This window comes from Falco rusticolus, chromosome 10, assembly GCF_015220075.1.
Source record: "Falco rusticolus isolate bFalRus1 chromosome 10, bFalRus1.pri, whole genome shotgun sequence".
Taxonomy (NCBI): Eukaryota; Metazoa; Chordata; class Aves; order Falconiformes; family Falconidae; genus Falco; species Falco rusticolus.
Window position 1 is genome coordinate 17,409,122 of NC_051196.1, and position 22,024 is coordinate 17,431,145.

The following is a 22,024-nucleotide window of genomic DNA, read 5'->3' on the forward strand; positions in this document are numbered from 1 at the left end:
TGAACTGGTTTGATGCCAAAGCAACTTAATGACCTTAGCAAGCAGCAAAGCACATAATCAGATTCCACCAGTTTTTCCAGTAGAACATGAACAATTTCACTGAAGCAGCATAAATTTCATCCAATATCTATTCTAGACCTAGACAAGAAATGAAGCATCCAGAATATTCCCAGTTAGAATTTAACTTGCACCTGAACAAGAAGGCAAAGTCTTGTCATTTTTCACTAAATGACATTATTCGGTCACAGCAGCGATGCTGGGTATTGTGGCACAAGTGTTTTAAGTCTGCCTCATCTAAACAACCAGCTACCAGTTGCAAAATTTTTATTCCCTTTTTTTTTGGAGGGGGGAGGGGTAAAATATGCACCTTCTTGTGAAAGACCTCCCTCTCAGTGAATCAAGGGTTTAAAATCAGAAACATTTACTTGAAGTGTGTTTTACCAACTTTCATCATTCTACCCCTGCTATTTGCTTCTGCCTTTCTGATGTAAAACTCGTAAACCCTTTATCAGTGACAGTACTTCCTTTGGATTTCTACGGGGCTGTGACAGCATTTGCAGGTAAATCAGAGATCTGTGCCTGCCATTTTTCTCCACTTCCAGCATGAACAGTAAGTTGAGGTGAATTTGGCTCCGTATCAGGCTTCAGACATGCAGTTGAGCCCAACTCAAATAATTGTCCTTTCTTCATTCTTCCTTTCGAAGTACTCCAAAAATGGCCCCTCCTCCTACAGTCATCCCTTCATTTGGTCTCTCTGACATTTTCTCACAATTTCGTTTTCAGAACTTGGTCATGTTTATGAGTGACTTTGTTGACTGGATTATCCCAGACATTCCCAAGGACATTAGTCAGCAGATTCATAAAGAGAAAGTTCTCATGGTGGAGGTCTTCATGAGAGAAGAGCAAGGGAAGCTGCAAATGCTAGAAACCTGGAAAGACAAGGACAAGAAAAAAGGTGAAAACTGTAACAATCACAGCCCCAGACTCTCCAGGAGCCACAGTGGGAGCTTGTCCTCCTGCCATTCGTATCCTCTTGATGTATAGAAGAGGAGGGAGTTCGGTGTGTTGGGGCATTCCACTGATCCACAAGCCATCGCGTAAAGGGCAGGACTCGATTAATGGACAACCTGGTGCATGTTGAAGGATGTGCTGCCATTTTGCTCCCATCTTTGTGAGAAATGCTCTTACAAATATGGAGGACCACATTCTATTTCTGATAACGTTGGGTTTTTTTCTTTTGCACAAGCAGTAATGCAGGGAATTTTTATATTTCATCATTAGGTAACACTATTGACATTGGTGTGCATTAATAAATGCAGGTACTTAGTATGTCTTGATAGAGATATTCTCTGAGAATCTGACCTTTAGCCTATTAATGAAGTAATTAAATTAAGGTACATTTTAAGTAATAATAATACTAATTCAAAATATTTTTGGAACCCCAGGCTTGAAGGTCCATGGGATAACTCGATAAAGTATATGCAAACTCAGCTTCAGGTTGTGCCCTAGTATTCCTTTTGGCGGGAGGGAAACCATGCCGAGCCCACCAGGCTGACTCTGTTTCCAGGACAGGGTTTAGCTCTGCGGGCAAACATCTGTGTTTGAACCTGCAGGTCTGAAACCAGCGGAGCTCTCGCTGAGCTGTAGTGTCACACCAGTGTGTGGGGCACTTGTGGCAATCTGCTGTGTACCCAGGGCCCCCTCCGGGGCACTGCTGTCTTCATAAACATCAGAAAAGTGAATCTGGAAAAGTTGGTTTTTATCAGTGAGCGACTGATGTGGATGAAGGTACCTCAGTGCCCCAGACTGCAGCAGCTGTGTTTGAGCAGTCGTAGAATCGTAGGATGGTTTGGATTGGAAGGGACCTCTAAAGGTCATCTGGTCCAGGCCCCCAGCAATGCCTCACTTGTGGCTGGGCAGAGCAGCACAGTTTTGGAGAGCCTCCCGGCAGGTAGGTGATCACAGAGCGTTTTGATAAATGCCCTGAACTAAAGAGCACACATAGAGCTACAGTGACTCACACTGCCCTGCCTAGTACTTGGGCACTGTTGTTGCTGAGGAAAGTCCCTTTTGCCCATGGGTTTAGCACACCCCTTTCTCAGCCAGGTTTTTCTCTGTAGCCCTCTGTTCTCTGCAGGAGAAAGGAGTCTGCACCCACTTTTCCCAGGCAGTTGCTCCTGCAGACTTTCTGCTGTTGGATGGCATTTCCCAGAGGAGTAAATTCAAAATACATCCCACTTACTGTCTTCAATGGAAGTTTTGCCTGCACTGGGGCTACAGGACCAGACCTTCAGTTAGTTACAGGACTTTTCTTTTGTCTTAAAAATACTTTTTTGTACAAGGAGCTTCCTTAAAGTGTAAGTCTGAAATCCCTACTTACGATGCCTAGCTCAATCCCATCAGTACAACTCTTTTTAAGCATAGTACATTTTAGTTTTGCTTTGTCAAACGATAAACTGCACTTCCAAATAATATTGGTGCAATTAACCTCATTTCTTTTATTGCTTTGTCTTGTTCATGGCACTTGCATTACAAATATAAAACTGAAAAATAGAATAAAAATGAAAGATTTCTTTAAAGTCTAACTACTGTATGGTTTGTTACAAAACCAAATGTCAAAGACTGTTTTCAAGAATTAGTTATTTCTTTCTCCTTTTCTTTTTTCTTTGCCAAACTAATTTAAAGATTAATGCTAGAACTTAAAAAAATGCCATATTTAGCTTTTGATATATTTATTTGTTTTAAAGTATGTGATGAACTTGATATTTTTCTGTAGTCTGTCCAAAGAAGGTAGCAGAAAAATTATGTGGAAGAAAGAAAATGGTATTAACCAAATATTCTTGAAGCTTATTTAAAATATTGATCCAACCAAAGATTTTTATTAATAAAGGGCTTATATTTTGTTAACTCTTGTTTCTGTTGTATTTTGACTTGCAGGAATGTCACTATTTGTAAAATTTGTAACATGGTAGCTTCCTACTGTAGGGCCAAATCCTGCCTGATTTATTCACACAAGAAGCATTACGCCTGGTGAGTAAGTGTTTACCAGATCAGGCCCGCTGACTGCAATAGGACTGTGAGTGGGAATAAGTCAAGCAGAATTCTGTCCAAACATCTTGTTGGAGAAGTGTTCTTCCTCTCATTCCTTGGTAGCCCAAAAGATCCAGAAGAAAGCCAAACATGAACTACCTGTTCTGAAGAGAAATCTTAGGGGAACTTCCTCGGAGAGGATTTCATCTGTAAATACTTATCCGAAAGTATTCCCAACTTAATACTGACATTCCTGTAAATGGTAGAACTATATCCTGAACACATGAGAATTTTTCATTACTTGCTGAAATCATGAAACAGTAACAGTTGCTTATACTTTCTTTTGTACAGTAAATTGTTTGAAATGGAATTTTGTATATAAAATACTGTATTGCTACTTAGATAACTATAAAACTCTTTCATGGAATCATTTTTTAAGAAAAGCAAATATATACTAAACCTGTTTTAGTTCGGATTATTTTTTTTCCTTCGAACACTTATTTGAAATAAACTGAAATATGCAAGAGTTTCTCCTGTGGGACAGGTTCTGTTCCCAATCCTCCTTGTGCTCTGAGTGTGCAACTCTGAGTACTGTTGAATTTGAGAAATATAGAAGCTGGTGTTACGGTTTGCTAAACCTGGACCTGCGCTGCCCCTTCCAGTGCTCCTTGTACTCAGCCAGCAGAGCCCAGAAGTGAGATTTGCTCGCAGGTACGGACGTTGACAGACATCTTCCTAACAATGCCCAAGGTGAATTGTGAGTTTGAGCTGCTTCAGATACTCACTCACACAGATACAGTGAATCCCACCTAAGATGCGTCTGTCTCCAAGAGCACGAGGGGAGGTTTGGCTTCTAGCACAGGCGTGGATAGCTGCACCGTAGACACTGAATATTAACTGATGTATCTTAGCCTGGGAGGTTTAATTTTCTTCGATTTTAGTGCTAGGCACATAGCAAAATGTAACATTTAAGATCTTTCGCTAAGACATTTGAAATGGCTCGTAATGAGGAAGAACGCTGTTTGCTTTGCTCATTTAAATGGAAAAATTTATTGATTATTAAGAAAAGAATGGGATGGTAGAACTACAGGAATGAAACTCTGGGCTTCCTTCAACTGTGTCTCACTGAATTCAGCTCCGAAGGGATGCAGAATGGCTACACCATGTATGTCACATTTTTATTGCCTTGTGGGACCGGTACAAGCAAAGCTGGGCTTGGAGCCTGATTTGCTGTTTCCCCATTTAACTGTCCTGTTAAAAGCATGAGGCTTCATACTAATTCTCCCTTTCTAGCCAGAAAATATTAATGGTCTAACTAACTAATGAAATGTAGTTAGAAGATGGGAATTCTGTTATCCAAGATAATGGATATGAAAACCAGAAGCAGGTAAATCGCTGCTTAGTTGGTAACTGGTTTGGTTTTGTCAGTTCTTAAAGACAAAAAAGTAGATACAAGTTCATTAGATATAAGATAGTGCTATCCATAAGGAGGCTTGTAGTGCAGTTGTGGTACTTTTCATGAATATTTTTTCATAGTTGTGATGCAAATAGAAACAAGTTTTGGTTTTACCAATAGCAAATTTGAGGCAGGATTATGTTAATTTTTATGCTAGTAAGAATTCACTGGAAGGGCGGGAGGGGGAGTTAATAGATAAGCAGGGATCTGGAAGTGACCAAGAAATAACCAAACATACCTCAATGTGACTCATAGCTACCGTATGGGCTAGGTTTGATGAAAGACAGTAATATTTGTATTTGTACAGATACAGCTGAAGTCTGTATTGACACGACAGTATACCCACAACAGGCATTCAGCCTGTTCTCGGCATGCTTCTGCCACAAAATTCAAAATCCCGTTTCCCAGCCCTGCTTTGATCAAAGAATACAAAAAAACCCAAACAAACAAACAAAAAAGGCCAAAACCCAATGTATAAATGTATTAAACAGGAAAATCATTATACTAATTTACTTAGTCCAAGAGCAAATGCAGACAATAGTAGGAAAGATTACAGCTGGAAGCAGCTGTGTAGACCTGTTTTGAACCACTGCTGAGCATGCCGTTTGCTCTTTGCTACCCAAAGTTTGTGGCAAAGACACAACTTCAGTTGGTACGCCTGAGGAGAAAATCTTACCCACCCTAATGTGCATGAGTCTGAATCTTCTGGATTTCTATGTCATTGTGTTTCTAAGATACTGTCTTACAAATATTTTGCAGTCTTAAATAGCTTAAGGGTGAATAAGTCTCAAGTCAAGGCACAGGCACATTTCTATTTTTAAACCCTCCATGCTCTCTGGTCCTGAGCTGTTAATGATCTTTTTGGCTGTTGTGATTTCCAATAAGCAATAATAAAACAATTTACGTTTCATCTTGTTACCTCGGGAGTCTGAACTCTCCTGAAGTTTCATAGATCACTTGATTGCATTTATGTTTTTCTATGAAGTTTTTTTGAAGTAAACAACTCTCTTTCCTTTTGCCACTGAAGAAACCATGTCTTAAAACTTACATGGATTCCAAACTCTGGTTCAATTCTTTGCACATTTGAGTACTATTTATTCCACGACCAAACACAATATGCCATTTTTAGTGCAGCAGAGAAAAACCCAAGTTCTTTTTTTAACCTACTCCTTTTTTTTTAGCCCAACAGGCCCTTCTGAAGAAGAAACTAACTATTAATGTGGCTGCTTTTTGATTTTAAACTCTTCTCTTAATTTTTAATACCATGCATGCCCCCTAACTCAAAACCACCTGAAGCCAAATCAAGTATTTCCTTTGATTCCGTTTGACTGCAGTGCACTTTGCCTGAGATTGAGCATTGCTTATTGCATGATTGGGTTCCACTTCTAACAGAAATTTGTGAGACTTACTGTATGGCACTGTTATAACCCAGAGTGTCAGTTAAAGCCAAAACACATCAATGCAGCTGAGTTGTGCAATCAGTAAGAGTTGTGCATGCTGTCGCATTAGTTCCCATGAGGTAAAGGGTAAAGGGCTCAGAAAATCAAAGGCACGACAGTCATGTGAACTTGGTTACGCAAGTTTGAAGGTTTTGAGATCACATCTTTCATCTTGCTTAGCACCACCTGCGTGAGAAAATTTGTGCCAAAATGGGAAATGTATCCATCTGGATGCTCATGAGAAAAAGAATCAAAACACAAAATATTTAGCAGAGTGCTTGTGCTGAACAAACTTAAAAGCAGAACAAGGTTCATTTTTCAGAGAGAGAGTTAAATGCTGGTAGTTAAGCAATCTTTCTTAGAGCAGATGAAAAAGTTATTCTCTCTTTTTACTTCTAAATGAAAAAAAAAGGGGCCATCTTCTCTAGTTGAAATATAAGAGACGGAGGCTAAGGAAAAGATGCAAACAGGGAAGAGAGGAAGAACAGGCTTTGGCAGGTGTTCTCAGACCCAAGTTAGCTGGCGGATCAGTCACAGAAGTTGCCTTACTGGAAAGAGAATCACTTCCTAAGGTGAGGCCATCTTGTAGGGAGGTTATTAGGTTGCCTTTGCCAATGTTTTTGTAGTGATATGCAATCTCATCCTGCCAAGTGGTGCAATACTCTTGCTCTTGTGTTCAGAAGAAAGTTGGAAGGCTTTGGTCCTTTGGAAGGAAATGGATGAAAACAAAGTAAGAAAGAGAAGACCTCTCCGGCATCAGCAAGGGCTTGGTGACTGTGCCTTCTTCTCTGAGGTACTGACCTGCAAATAGTACCATGATCCTCAGCAAATGAAAATAAAGTTCCTCTAGGAACACACATTTAATGTTGATCAGAACAATGTACAAACTCTCACACAGCTTCCAGCATGGAAGTTGGGTCCCAGTGGTTACAAGCCCTTTGGTTCTGTAGTAGGTAAATCTCTCAAGCCCCCACGGCATGCACAGATATGTGGCTGATCTGCTGCGCTGCCTGCTTTGAAACCAGACAGCAGTGTTGCATCATCATGGCACAGTGCTCACAAGCGTGGAATTCCCACCTGTCCTGGCAGAAGCACTTAATCAGATGAGCAGCTCACAGTTCTAAATGTATTCTACATCTGTAGGTAAAGAAGGTAGGTAATTACAAGTAATTAACTATCAAGTGGGAAAGTAATAAATCTCAGCCGACCAGACGACTCCAGGCTTACTTCATGACCTCTCATGTCAGCAAGAGACAGTGTGCATCATGAAACGGCTGTGCGGTCTGGTGGGTCCTGGGCCATGCTCCCAGTTATTTAGGTATTTTACTCAGGCGCTGTTGGGAGTGAGAGGGAGTGGGTAGCAGGGAAGGAACTGAGCAAGTCCTGAGAGTAAATTAATAGGACTTTCAGCTACATCTTCTTTCTGGCTTCAAAGAGCAAAAGGAATAAAACCGAGTCAGTTCTCAAATTCCACTAAACCTCTTCATTTTTGTCTTTTTGAATTCTACTTCTGAAACCAAATTTCTCTGCATCTTTATGATGCTAGTCTTTTCACTTTGACCGAAGAAGGCTGTAGAGCTAAGCTGGTAATCATATCTGGGTCTTCCTGGAGATAAGAAATTACAGTTAATCGGTTCCAGGTTTAGGTAACTTGGCAAAGATGTAATACAGGCTACTTCTCCTTTAAAAAGCCTCACTCCAGAAGTGGTGAATAACAGCAAAGCAGTGATGTTTATATACATATATTTGAGAGACAAGAGAGGGTGAGTTTGGGTCTGATCTTGCATTACAAGTCATTTAATTTTGGCTGTATCTGTAAACAAGAGCTTCTCAAGAAAAAAAGAATTGTACTACGTGAATTTTTTGAGGGTAAGCAGACAAAGCTGTGGTGTTGTGTAACTTCCTTGCTTCTTCTAAAGTATACAAACTGTAAGAAAAATGCATAAATGCTATTTATTGTATTATATTAATCTGCTCTTCTCTCAGTGAGTCATGCTCCTTCATAGGTTTTTTCAGCTCTGGGAACAAATGCACCAAGCTTCCATTATGTTTGTATATAAAAAAGAACTCCAAAGTGGGGCTTAAGACTACCTTTTATCTGGTTCTGACTACAATGCTGTGCACTAGAGCAGAAAATAATACTTCCCCCCCCCACCCCACCCAAAAATCAATGGATAGGAATGATGAAACCAGATCTACTTTCTTATTATATCTAAATTCCTATGAGTAACTAACCTAGTCATATCCTGTGCCACTTAACGGTTGCATAAAAGTATTCATGTTTTAAAAGGAAATGAGTGCTCCAGATAATAACTGTACTGTGTTTGAGCAGACAACGTACTCCCTCTCTAATCGGATTTGGAAAAAACCTTACACCTTCCACCTGCAATGGCAGTGGGACAATGACTCAGACAGAAAACACTGTATTGGCACATTCTTGAAAGGAAGAACAAAAGTCCACTGATCTTTCTTCTAATGGGTAATTCTACTGCCAGTCACAGATATCTAAGGTAATACTTGTTATTAGGAAATTTATACACACACACACCCCCTTTCAGTTTGTTGTTATCTCTAGTCACTGTAGTGAGCTCACAACACCTGCTTTTAACTCAGAAATTAAGCAAGTGTGGCCAGGTTCATTCATTTATGTTTATTAAAGCAAAATTTTAGTGATTCTGGGAGACATTTAGAGGTCAAGATATTTTCTGGTCTGCAAAGGGGCCATTCTGCAGGCTGGATGCAGAGACACGGCTGGGAAAAAGTTACATTTTTCACACCACTTCTTGTGACAATGACCAGGTCCAAAGCCCAGTCTGTTAATGCAGAACAAATTAGAGCTGGCAAAAAGAAAATCCCTGACACTACTTTTTTAGCTGCAGTGCTGTGTAGCAGGCAGTTGAGTGCTGCTGTACTCTGTAAGGAAAGGGGGGAAAATCCCCTTTCCTTAGGTGGGAGGATGCAGTCCTATGGTATAGGACTATTTGCGTGCTTGTAAGAAATATTTCCAAGTGGTGCAAGCCAGTGCAAAATTGATCCATTTTTTGCAAAATAATTAATTTTAAGTTATCCTAACCTTTTTTATAGCTGCTCAGAATATTGTATTTTCCAATGCAAAGAAGACGAAAGGAAAACACCTGCATTTATTTCCTATCTGAGAAAATAAATATTAATGTGGTAAGTATTTAACTTTTCATGTTTTCGTTTGGCTTGGGAACTGGCAATACAGCAGCTCAAGGAAACAGAGAACAAATTTATATGCTCTTCAGAAATTAATTAGCATTAGCTTTCAAGCCTGACAATCAGAACCACTGGATCATTTCCCTGGATGATTAGCAACTTCCAGTTCATATCTTAAGCTCATTTGCTTTGTTCTCAACCAGGCACAGAGCCCACTGCTGCGCAATGAGGCACGGTCGCCAGTACAGCTTGGAGAGTCAGTGGGTCCCAGCAAGTGCTGGACTCACAAGTTACAAAGTCCAGTGGCCCTTTGCTACCCTAAGGGAGATATTTTGCTTTCAGACACCCGCTGGTATCTCTGTGTGACACTGCAGAAAATAGGTGTATGCACATGCCTCAGCATAATGTGACCAAGGTCTGGCATCTCTGTATCATATTCTGCCATGGGCTTGTCTTCAGGAGGAAATTGCTCAAAACATCTGCCTCACGTGGCAATTTTAACATAACCCTCAGAGAGCAGGCACTTCAGTGCTCTACAGGTCAGCTTAGTCTAGTTCAGCAGGGACTGAATAGAATAGAAATAGAAAGGGCCCAAGCAGAGATCTAATGATCATTCACTGCTATTTGGGGAGGTTTTTCCTTCTTCCCTGGCTTATTTCACAGTGACATTCCTGTGCAGACATTTTCTCTTTTCTCTGCTCTTCTGTTTTATCAAGTGCAAATTTGATGTTGCAGAGCCTAAGTAATAAATATGGTTTAGAGGAACGAAATGTGCTGGTCTAATATATACACATAGCTTTATTGACATGTGAAATGTTTGCCTGAATGATTTCATACTTACATGGTATGATGAAAATTCACTATAAAAATAGGTAAAAAGTCAAGTCAGAGGTTTTTAGCTGGAGAAAATAAACAAAAGTCTACAATTTACCCTTCCCCTAAAGTTAAACTTACTTCTTTTGCCAACAACAACACAACAGAGCTATATCAACAGAATTACATCAACACTTCTTCTGTTTCAATACTAAGTTCAAGCATCTGTTAACAACTTATTGCTTGTTGTTGTTGTTACTTGGCCAGATCTTTTATCTGTGTACAACCTATTCATGCCTGAGTTCACTTTCTTTTCAATACTTATTTACTTTTCCCACACTCTGCTTCTAATTTTCTCCCTTTCAACACACAGTAATTTGCCATTTCTTATTGGCCCTTTTGTCACAGACAGTTTTCTCCTAGGATCCTAAGTCTCTTCACAAATAGTTTCTTTACTAGAGCACTTGTTTCTACACTAGACATTATAGCAACAGAGAGGTAATATCTGACAAAAGAAATGGGCGGATCAATTAATTCACAAAAGATAATGCAGAAACTGTCTTTTCTTTGATGAAAACAGACATTTTAGGATTTTGCAAACAATGGATGACAGGCACTGAAGAAATATAATACAAAATTTTATGGAAACCAGTTTATTTGCCATGGAAGTAAAAAAGCAAGGAAGCAAGCAAACAAAAAACCCAATTCAGCTAGTAGGGAGGGGTCTGCATTTTTTTAATACTGCTCTTATCTTGAAGATAACAAAGAGAAGCTGAGATGCTCCTTATTCCCTTGAAAGAGAATGGCAGTTACAATAAAATAATCGTACAATTGACTGGACCTCAAAAGAGAAACAGTTTCTCAGCACTGAGACAGGATTAATATACCTAGTCCATGCCAAGAAGCTTGTCCAACCAGTGTCTCACAACTGTGAGGGATGAGAATTTTAAACTCACCCTGGAATCGCCATTCCATTATCTTGGAATGACTTGAATTTTGACACCATCTCCACTGTATGAATATTTCCCCTTTTTCCTTCCACTTGGCAAAAAAAGAAGCAAATATCCCTTTGACAATTCCACCCTTGACAATCAGCGCAGTCAACCTAATAAGTACCATTAAGCAGTACATAAAGAAACAGCCATAGACCAGCAAGCTCTCCTTCATGAGTCCAGTTTCTGCCTCTGAAGAAACCTATTTACTATCTCTTCATCCCACATATTATTTAAAGCAACTACACCATCAAGTCTGTCAAGATACAGTCCTGATCCATTGAGTCTTTCACCTCGCTGCTCTGTAAAACCAGACAGGAGGTCCTACGGAAGCACATCCTTTGCACCTGGCAAACCCAGGAGCAGCGCCTTACCCTCTTGCAACAGGACTGACCTAATAGCAGTGATTTAAACTTTAAACTTATCAAAGGTAAGAAAGTATGTACGAAGCAGTAGGTATGTAGCTCAAAACAAAAGCAAAGAAGAAAAATACATGTATTAACACTGGAAACTACCAGTGTGTGTTGCTGTGGGCCTCAGAAAGGAGACAGATTTCTTTGAATACCTGCGTTGCCATCTGTGATGTGAGCACGCCACCCATGTACTGCACTGAAGTAGCTATGTTGCAACCAGTTCTGAGATCGCTAGATTAAAGCTAGTTCTGGTGTGTCAACAGCAGGCGGCAAGCACATCGCTTGTTAGAGCAGAGGGGCTGGCTGAAAGAAGGCAAGCTATGAATATTTACAGACAGCTGTATCAAGAGTCATATTTGTCATATCAAGAGTAAATTGCTTGACAGTAATAGCGAAAACAGTCATCAAAGGCAGACTCAGCAACTTGTATAGTTGTTAATGAGCACCAATAGCAAATCAGATTACTGTCAGACATTTCCACAGCCTCATAGCAGAGCAGAGTGCGATGCTAGAGCAAAGAAGGGCCAGCCAGAAATGCAGGTTGCCTTGGCTGGAAAACACAAAGCATCTTCTGAAGCTTCCACGCAAGCTCATCTCAGTCACCTGTGATTCAGTACAGCTGTAAACATTTTACCAGAACATTTACTCTTCAGGGCATGTGGATTAATATACTGCTTTTTAGAGCAGCTGTTTCATAAGTCAGGAGCTCTCCCAAGCAACCTTTTGGCCACCCTGCATTTATTCACACAACATGAGGGTGCACAGGCCCCGCAAAGGGCAGCCACGTGCTTCGCCATTTCGTGTTCGCAGCCTCTAAGTCGGCGTTTGTTCCCTGAACGTCCTGGTGACCGACACCTCACTCAAGACTCAGCAGGAATGAACCTTTTTTTGCTCTCTTTGCCCTACTCGTGCAGCGAAGACCATGAAGTCAAAAGGCTCGGTTTGAAACACTCCTAGGCTTCGAGCTCCCTCTGCAGTATCTTACAAGGAATCGTCTTGCCTCAAGAAAACTAAATCATTTGGTTAGGAACTGGATCATTCATAGTACTTACATTTCTGGGAAACTTCCACTGAAATCTGAGCTGGTCTAATAAATCATTTCTATTAAGTTTTATTCTGCTGTGGAGCGGTTACGATCTGTTGACCTTGGAAAATACTTTCTTTGCTAAAGCCCCGTGAACTGCTTTCAAAGGAAGTAACTGGAGGAAAGCAAGCAAGTGGCTTGGGTATTTTCATCTGTATGTCAGTTATCAGATCAGATTCATACATAATAGAAGGGGAGACTAAATCACTATGCCAGACATTAGGAGTGAGTTTAAAAGTACTTAAGTGATGATTTATATCTTAATTAAATGATGATTTGTATCTTTTAGCTTCGTGTTTGTTTTTAATCTAGACACCTTTAGAATTACAGTGATATATGAAATTGCTTTCATTCCTCCTTATACTTCAGCACTGATTCTGGCCACTAAGTTCATATGAGCCTACTAAAAATCCCAGTTGATGTTGCTTTCAGTTACATGTCAAGAAATAGAAAATAAAGGTGTAAATCACAGTGATTTAGACTTCCTTCACATAGATTTGTCTCTGAATTTGTCTGGCTGCCATCGTCAGGCACAAGCTCTGCACCATGTGACTTGGTTCCCCCTGTTTTGTAGAGTCATCTTCCTTGGCAAAATTAAAAGGAGATTTTATTTAATTGGATTTTATATTTCTTACATTGTTACTAGGGCTTACATTTGCTTTCTAAATTAATCCACACAATGAAAATATTTTTCTCCTTGGCACCACACCAACTTTTTTATTAATGTTCTTTCATTCAGTTTTAAGTATATTCAGGGCTGCAGAAAGAAAATACCTCTCTCAGTTCAGGCATGTCCTATCCCAGTTCAAATCCTTAGTGCCACTTCCTCTCACTATTTACTTTACCATGAAACCCTTGGTTAACAACAGCTTAATTCCCTCCAGTTTGCAGCATTTGGAGACTAAACAAAATTTTCTTTTTTAAGCAGGTTTAATATTGTACCTGAGAGACTAGGAGTAACATGCACATTGGCTGCTTTTTAAGGCTGGCATTATTTGATGCCCTGTCATCCATCCTGGATGAGGAACATAAGCAGGGTGCGGGAAGGAGGTTGATGGATGTTCCAAACTTATTGTGAACTTTGGGATTATCTGGTTAAAAAATCAAAGAAAATATTGCTAATGCTGTAGCAAAGGAAATTATTTTAAGGGAACACTTACTTGGAGATGAGGCTGTCCAACGTTCATATAACCTGGGAGGATTGTATAGGAAATGAATCTTGTATTCAGTGTGAAATACGTATTTTCTTATATAATTGTGCCCACTGCTGTGGATGCACAGATGGGCTTCATGCGTGTAGCCAGTCCCTGGCTTTTTTGAGGGTGTGTAAGACTCACTCCATGTAACAGACTGAAACAGGATGCTGAAAATCTAGCGGTTTTATCTAAGGAGGGCTTGTGCCTGTGGGAGCTTTAGAAATGTTTTGGGAGTAGGAGTTCCTCATGTTGGAGTGCCAGACTGGAGCAGGAGATGCAGAAGATAACACTTAAGCTCATCTGTCTGAGACAGAAATCTTTTTATGACAAGGACCACATGTCTGTTTGTGTGTTGCAACACTAATAAATGAAAGGCTGTACTGGAAACAATTTAGTAATGGGGCAGCTTGGGGAATCAACATGCCAGAGCCCACAGAAGGAACAAGGAAATCTCTACCTACCTACATGTGCCGTGAAGAAAAACCACCATGGTTGTTCCTCAACTTTAGGGACCTACAAAACAACGGGATGAACTTGAACTTTCCCATTTAAGAGAAGTTCACGACCTTTCACCTTGTATAAAAAACTGCCTTTAAAATACAGAGACTTGTCGTTTGCCCTATTTCTTCCCTTTTAAAGGTCGAGTCACAATTAATCTCTGTGAAGATCAAAGCCCTGGCCGCAAGCCCTGTGTTTCCCGGGGCAAGGGGTCTCCGAGGGCAGGGGGCCACCACGGACATGGCTGCGCCTGGGTGCGGGGCTCTGATGGGACCTTGTTGGCTCTTTGTCGAGCAAGCCCTTTTATCCTTGTACTGCTCTCCTATCGCTAAAAAACTATGAAGTAACCCTTGCACAGGTACTCAGAAGCAGCCCGATAGTCCCGTATACAAGGGGGAACCTACAGTTCCCTCACGGCGGGGCTCGGCCCAGCCTGAGGCGCTGGCCCCGCTCCTCCTGCACAGGAGGCCGGCCGTGCCGGCATCACCTTGTGCTTGGCACCACAAACCGACCCCGTTCGGCTCTGAGGGATGTGGAGCCCCGCGCGCTTCCTGTAGCCAGGCTAATCGGCAGCGAGACCGTGCCGTGCCTGCCTAAGCGGCCGCCACCTCCTGCGGGCGAGCGGGAAGAGGAAAGCCCGCCGCTGCCGCCTCACGTCACTTCCGGGCACGGGCCGCGGGCGGGCGGGGAGCTGGGGCCCGCGTCCCGCCATCGGGCCGGGTCGGGCCGGGTCGGGTCGGGTCGCCCAGCGCCCTCCGGCTTCCCGGGAAGTCGCTCCGGGACTAGAGGAGCGCGGTCCGCCCCCGGCGCGGGGGGGACGGGGTGCCACCAGCCTCCCCGTGCGGCCTGCCTGTGGCCCCGGTCCTGGGCTGCTGGCGGTGTAGGCCTTGGCACCATGGATCCCTTTCTGGCCCTGCTGCACCACTTCTCCACCAGGCTGTCGAGCAGGGAGCTTGATTCCCTCAAGTTTCTCTGCTGGGGGAAGATTGGGAAAAGGAAGCTGGAGTCGGTGGAGAGTGGCGGGGATCTCTTCAGCATCCTCCTCGAGCAGCAGCTGATCACAAGCACCGACGTGTCGTTTCTTCAGGGTTTGCTTGTCAGCATCGAAAGGGAAGATCTGGTCTCTCAGCTAAAGCAGTTCGTGGAGGAAGGGGAAGTTACTACACCTGAGGACGAACCTGATGTGCACGAAAAACGTAGGTGGATTCGGTTTTGACTAACTCCCCTCGCCCCCCAGCAGCGGCTGGAAGTGTGGGCGCCGCGCTGGAGCTGAGCCTGCTGCTGCGGCGCGGCCTGTGGCAGGCCGGCTGCGGTGGAAATACCTTCTTATTTTTTTATTTATTTATTGGATGGTCACTTGGAAATCGTGCAGTGTACTTGAGATTCTGAGTGTTCAGTGGCTTTTCAGAATATGGCGTGACTTTCAGGATGTGCTATGCAGCAAGAGTAGCACCATTCTGCTAAAAAAAAAACAACTCCGAAACTTCTAAAAATTTTCGGTATTTTTTAGTAAACCAGTCGCTAACTTAATGCATTTGTGATATTCCAGGTCTTCAGAAGGCAGCTATTGAAGTCATACATGAAAACGTTGGGAGAGACTGGAAAATGCTGATGCGAAAACTTGGCCTTTCTGAAGTGAAACTTGACAGGATAGTGGCAGCCCATCCCTTCAGCTTGCAGGAGCAGGTGGTTCAGGCGCTTCGAGAGTGGCAGAAGTGGAAGGGAAAAGATGCAAAGGTGACTGACTTAATAAAAGCTCTTCGGGACTGTCATATGAATTTGGTGGCAGACAGAGTTGAACAGAAGCTCTTGCCGCTGAACAATGGAACCAGGTGAAAGCAATATAAAAACACTTCCATATCCCACGGATGTGGATGAAAAAAGTAAAAGTGCCTTTTGCTCTTCTGAACCAAAATCGGTCTCATTGGTACTGTTTCTCTGCCATTAATTTGGGTGCCTTAATCGGTTGATTTGTGGTCAGATGAAGGTTAACAGAAAACAAATTCCTTTCAGGTAATGCTTTGTAGTTTGATGCTTTCTTTAAGAAGTTTTAACTTTTAGGAGGCTAAAACTCCATTTTGCAGAAATTCACGCTGTTGTTCTACCACCCACCTGAAAACAAGGATTTGCTTTACTGCAGGTACTTTTCAGATACATCTTCTCTGGAAGTACATCCATGGGACACTTCTGAGGCAACTGCAATTTAATATGTCATAGGGAGGTTGGATTTTATGGTTTTTTATGTGGTCTAGCGTAACCGTAGTGTGAAAGGCAGAAGGAGTAGACCTCTTAGCTGTGTGCTGGATTTTGTTCTTGAGTAGCATAAGATAGTATCTTCCATAATTTGTCAGATACATTTGCTCTCTATAAAAGGATGCTAAGACAACTAACCTCAGGTCTCAAAGACCGCAGTGCAAGAGTGCCAGTAACTATTGCGGTGTTTTTTTCTTGGCAGAAAATGTGCCCGGGTTGAAAATGAACTAGTTGAAATCAAATGTCTGTGTTAGGTGCGTTCATCTTCCCAAAGGAGGTATTCTCCTGCAAGTATCACAGAAATTGTGTGTGTCTGTCACATGTTTACTGCAGCCTCTTCCTATTGCCATGAATGTTTTAAGATTCTTTACTAGGAATCTAGTAACAAAAGCGTGTACTGTAACAAAAACCTGGAAACCATTGGTTTCTTTTTAGTGGAGGGGTGTGAAAGCCTACTGAGAGCAAATACATAGTACATACTTTAGTGATATCCTGTGAAGACCAGCAGTCTTTCACCACAATTTGTTCTCTTCAAAGGTCACTCCAGATCCAATAGCTCTTCCAAGTCCTTTGCAATTGTTTAGTTCATTCCTGTTCCTTGACGTTTTGTGAAAGTGGTTGTAAGCAACTCGCAGAGGAAAGGATTTATGAATGAGGCCAGATTCAGTTTTCAGTTTTAATTTGGAACAGACTTTAAAAAATGGTCTTCAGGCCTAACCTAAGGCTGAAGCACAAGCTTCAAGACATGCAGGGCTGTAGAGGCCTCTGGGAATTATCCCCTATGTGAGGGGGGAAAAGTCTTCTGAAACTAATACTGCTTGAATGAACAGGATTGTTTGTCACTGCAAACATCCTTTAACTACATAAATAGATACTTGAAGAGGAGAGGCTTCTTTTTTGATACTGTACCTGTTTCATGTTTGGCTGCTTTCAAGTTCTTTTTACATAGTGCCATGACTGTGAAGGCTATGTGTCAGCATATAGTGTACCACTACCCTGCATAAATGTTCTGGCTGATAATTTTCAAGTTTTCATTGCTGTTGGTGCCTCTAGACGATGTCACATTATTTGTATGTAATGGAAATGGCTGTAACTTTTCCTTCAGGTTTTTCCTTAAATGATTCTCACAAGTATTTTTCTAATCATAGTACATTAAATATCAGTGATTGTATCCAAGCAAAGGAGCAGTGGGTAATGCAGAAGTTCTCACTTGTTTGCCTTTTTGGGCAGGTACAGTTCTCTAAGTACTTGCTCCAGTACTTCTCAGTATCAATAGTCAGTTCCAGGCTTCCAGTAGGAGACACGCTGCTGCATTTCAGCTAAATGACTAGCCCACATGTTTCGGAGGTTTTTGTTTAATAGATATGGTCGTCATTCTATGAGTAAAGAAAATGATTGCTTCAGACATCCTTCATGCCTGTAAGCAATCTTTGCGAGCAGCGTGGAGCAAAGTGCAGTTAGCAAGATGAGTTATGCTTATGGTGAAGCAGTTCTGCAACAGTTCCAAGTTCAATCTGTCCAGTAACATGTTTTTCTTATCCACTTGTAATAAGTCTTCTGGTTCACAGAATATAGGCTTATCTGGAATATGAAAATAAATATACTGCCTACTGCATATAACTGGGATACGTTAAGAACCAGTAGGAATAACCTGTTAGTTGTAGCCAAGTGCTCATCAACTACAAGAAATATTCTGCCTCAGAAGATAAAAAGCCTCCTGTTTTTTTAAGGATTTTTATATAGTGGATGTTTTACTGCGTATGAAAGCAACAACCTAGACTGCAGCAATCTGTGCAGTACCTCAGGGCCAATAAAACTTTTTATTAGAGATTAAAAAGTTTATTATTTAAGAATAATCAAAGGGAACGAAATGGAGCAAAGGGAACAAAACCTTTCTGTTGGGAGGAGGGGTAAGGGAAAAGGGTGCAATTTGTAAGGAAATATGTGATGATCCAGTTAGAAAGCTTTTCTTTTCAAATGAAGTATTTTGGATTCAAATATACATCTTTTTATAACTTGCATTCTTGTTTTATATTGTAAAATTTTGTGCACATTTCATTAAAAATGCTTCCTTAAAAACAAAAGAAATGGAGCTGGTTTTTTTTATATATATAATTGGTTTGCTGTCTATGATGAGATCTCTAATTGGGAGAAGATAAATGTTAAGTGTACTTTTAAAGCAAGGAGTGGTGCTGAACAGGCATTAATGTTACCAATATCTTTGGAAGATTGAGGGGGGTGGGTGGGAAAGGCAAAAAGCTTTGTCATTTAATTTCTCAGAAGTGCTAAAAAGGCTATAGTTTTCCTATCAGGAGTAGCATTTGAATGCTGTCGCTCAGGGAAGCTTAAGAAAAAAACACATTCTCTGGCAGCCCTCGGGAGCCCAAAATTGAGTCGCAGTGCAGCATGCGCATGGGAGACGGGCCTTCTGTTTCCTTTTTTTATCTCTGCTAATCATGCTGTGGTAAGGATGTTGTGTTTGTTTTATAATTACTTAAAAACAGCTTATAGCTTATTCTAAGCCTGTTCAGGCTTTTAGGGGATGTTTTCAGAAGTTAAATTGATAGAGGCTTCAGTGTTCTGTGAAGTATATACTGGCACTGAGGTGTTAGCGTGTGCTTAAAGCTTGGAGTGTGTAAGACAAGTAACTTAATTAGTCATTTTATCAAATCCTCTATGCAAGAGTATGTGCCTGTGAGGAATTATGAAAACCTTTTCCTTTTGGTCTCTTGAGAGTCTTGTTTCCTTACAGCCTTGATAAAAGAACAAAAAACCATATTGAGTGTAAAAAGTGTCTTCTCAGGAGAATTCTCCTCTCAGTTTTGGAGGATTGTTTTCCTGTGTCGCTTCACAGTCCCTTTTGGTACTTACATGCCATTTACTATGATTTTTGAAGATATCAATTATATGTTGCATATTAATTTTTTTAAATGGTGGCATTTTTATTACTGAGCTAGAAAAAGTTTTCCAGACTTCTAATTAAAAATCCTCTTACACAAATTGGTTGTCATAAATATTTCAAATGCCATGCTTTGTTTCCTTTTTTGCCATTCCTCATGCACAGCAACTATTGCCTCCAGCCTTTGTTTCAGTCCTAAAATAATTGGCTACTTTCTGAAATCTTAATTGCTTCATTTAATTGTTCAAAGCAAAAAGCTTAGTAACTCGTGCTGTATCTCCAAGCACTCTCTGGCACTCAGTGTGTTCTTAATTCAGGCTTTTTGGTTAAGTATTTTTCAATTTAAATTAATTTCTAATCACTGTCTGTCTGTCACAATTACCAAAACGTGGTTTGTACTGTACTTCTCGTTCCCTGCATAGATCACCTATGTCCTTAAAACGTGTTCCATATTACGGAAAATAGAAGTTGTTTTCCCTCTTTTGTTTATTATAACAACTCTAGAAAAGGTTTTGAGAATTACACCTCCAGTAACAGTATAGTAAGTACCTTTTTTAAGGAAAGGAGCTTAATGTCAACTTCGTGTGTCTAAATGCTTCAAAAAGTTATCAAACTGGCTTTTTTTTTTTTTTTTACTTCATAGTGTTGAAGCCTTCAGAGCAGGCTCTTGTGCTGTGTGAAGCTACACAGAGAAAAAATTGGACCGTTGTCATCAGAGATGTAAAAAACATGCAACTAGGATTTTACGTGGTAGGCATTTTATTTACAGGTGAGCCTGGTTTTCTAGAACTTTTTGTAAAGTAATAATCTTGCAATTAAAAATGCTTACAGTTTTGATAATGTTTTCTTTCCTGTTTCTTAATTCCGTTATTCCTGTTGATCCCAGCAGGAGTATTAACTTTAGAAAATAATTTGCAGAATGTAATCAATGAGCACTTCTTATTGTGGTCTAACTTTAAAAGGCTGTTAACAGCCTGTTCTGCAAGTGTACACATTAGCTGTGGCACAGATTTGTCCAAAGGGATGTATGAAGACTACATTTCTATATATGAGTTGGTAAGTGGATTTTGTGTGCAAAGCTGGTACCAGATTTTATATACAGCAAGCTTATAAACCATGAGAAAGGTTTGGTCTGAAAGTTAAGTTAAGCTCCAAAACTTTTCTTGTCGTTAAGGTCAATATGTGAACAACTGAACTAAAGGCTTATCTTTTTTTCTTTTATTTTCCCCCACCAGCAGTCTCCCTGCCAGGTGCTTCCTGTTGCTTCTAGGCATATTTCCACATTTTGAAAAAAAAAAAAACAAAAAAAAAGTTGCAAAGAAAATGTGAATTAAAAGGGTGCAGCGCATGGCAGGTCTGGGCCCATGGCTTCTGGGATCCGCATCCTGTATATTTTTTTTTCTTTATGTTATGCTCAATGTGAGCAGAATTTAGTCACAGCTTCCCGGCTGTAAAGTCCCTACCGTGGGAAACCCTGGATAGCCTGAATTACCCCCAAAGCCATTATCCCCATGGCAACCATGGCACAGCAGTACACAGGGCATGCGGCTGCAGCTATCCCAGCCAGATGAATAATGTTTGGAAGCTGTTACTAATTGTGAGATTTGCTGCAGTCTCCGGTCGGTGACCATGTCAAAACCCCAAGCTCGGAGTGCAGGAATGTAAAATGAAATTTCTTGACTGAATTCTCCCCTTTTGCTTCTACTGCCCCGTTGGGACAGGGCACGCAAGAGAGCGCGGGGCTAAACATTTAAGAAATTTCAACTTTCAACATTCTTCTAACCACCAGTTTAGCACAAGGCACTTCCATTTCTGTATCCAGCTTGAACAGTAAAATTCGAACTTGTGTGTCTAACTGCATGTTTGTGCATGAAGTAGCTAATAAATACGCAGATGTATTAAAACTAATTAGAGCTAAAACCAACAAAGTATACATTTCTAGCTAACAGCTACTTGCAACTTTGTTATGTACCACTTAAATTACTCACTGTGGACCTGCTCATAAAATTTTGTTAAATGTATTCTACTTTTTAAAACATATTCTACTTTTTACAAAAAAATAGCGCTTTGATGCTAAAGAACTTCATGTCTCCATATGGTATGTGTGATTCTTTAAATCAAAATGTCAAATTCCACATCTGGCCTATGAACTTTAAGGGATATTAAATGTTACAGTATATCTTAGATGACTGTATTTTTAAGGCACTTCACACCATATTTTTTTCCTTTAATTTCCTGGAACTTCAGAGTTCTGAGCACTCCAGCCCTGACTCACTTCAAACCTTTATTCACATGATCAAGTGAGACCAAATGAGTAAGAATAAACCCCTTTGGTTCATGTAAGATGAACATAATAAAACAGTAACATGAGTGAGTACCTCAGTTTTGAGCAAGAGGCACCCATACTGTGGACTTTGATTGTAAGAGTGATTATGTGGATGGGGCGCTCATTTTCCACCCTGCTTTCAGTACAAGAATAAATGCTGGGGAAGGGAGGTATCCATGCCACTTCGGTTCTTAGCCAAGATCCTGAACTTTCCTGGAGCTCCTTGGCATATGTAACTGATGCGTGTGCTCCCTACAGCCTCTCTGAGTAACTAAAAGCAGCTGGAGCATGGCACAGGATATCTGATCATGTTTTTGTCCCTAGGAATATCTCTTCCTTCTAATTTTGCTTAAAGTGGGAATGGACGTGGGAATCCATCAGTGAGAAATCCTTAGCCCTAGAAATTCCTGATTCAACACTAATCATTTCTACTGGATAAGCTACTCAG

The 22,024-nt window shown here is 40.9% G+C and overlaps 3 protein-coding genes and 1 long non-coding RNA gene across 6 annotated transcripts in view; 3 read left to right on the forward strand and 1 right to left on the reverse strand.

Annotated features, from left to right (window-relative positions):
* Nucleotides 1–3,494, forward strand: part of ANO1 (anoctamin 1) — an 82,368-nt gene extending 78,874 nt beyond the window's left edge. For all 3 annotated transcript variants that reach the window (XM_037402492.1, XM_037402490.1, XM_037402491.1), the window contains one exon: nt 784–3,494. In XM_037402492.1, the coding sequence (XP_037258389.1) occupies nt 784–1,044 (261 nt within the window). In that variant the 3' untranslated portion in view covers nt 1,045–3,494. The remainder of the gene's footprint in view (nt 1–783) is intronic.
* LOC119154653 lies at nt 827–14,671 on the reverse strand. Its single transcript, XR_005106513.1, has 3 exons — nt 14,586–14,671; nt 14,062–14,113; nt 827–929 (listed from the first exon to the last, which is right to left on the reverse strand). It is a non-coding gene; the product is annotated as an uncharacterized LOC119154653 (long non-coding RNA).
* A 125-nt stretch (nt 14,672–14,796) lies between these two features.
* Nucleotides 14,797–18,067, forward strand: FADD (Fas associated via death domain). The gene is made up of 2 exons (XM_037402493.1): nt 14,797–15,294; nt 15,648–18,067. Exons 1-2 carry the CDS (start codon nt 14,994–14,996, stop codon nt 15,932–15,934), a joined length of 588 nt encoding a protein of 195 aa, XP_037258390.1. The 5' UTR covers nt 14,797–14,993; the 3' UTR covers nt 15,935–18,067.
* Nucleotides 18,068–18,612: 545 nt separating this feature from the next.
* The window catches only part of PPFIA1 (PTPRF interacting protein alpha 1), a 78,854-nt gene continuing 75,442 nt past the window's right edge, over nt 18,613–22,024 (forward strand). The window contains exons 1-2 of the mRNA XM_037402489.1: nt 18,613–18,815; nt 19,894–20,019. The gene's annotated coding sequence lies outside the window, so the exon portion shown is untranslated. The remainder of the gene's footprint in view (nt 18,816–19,893; nt 20,020–22,024) is intronic.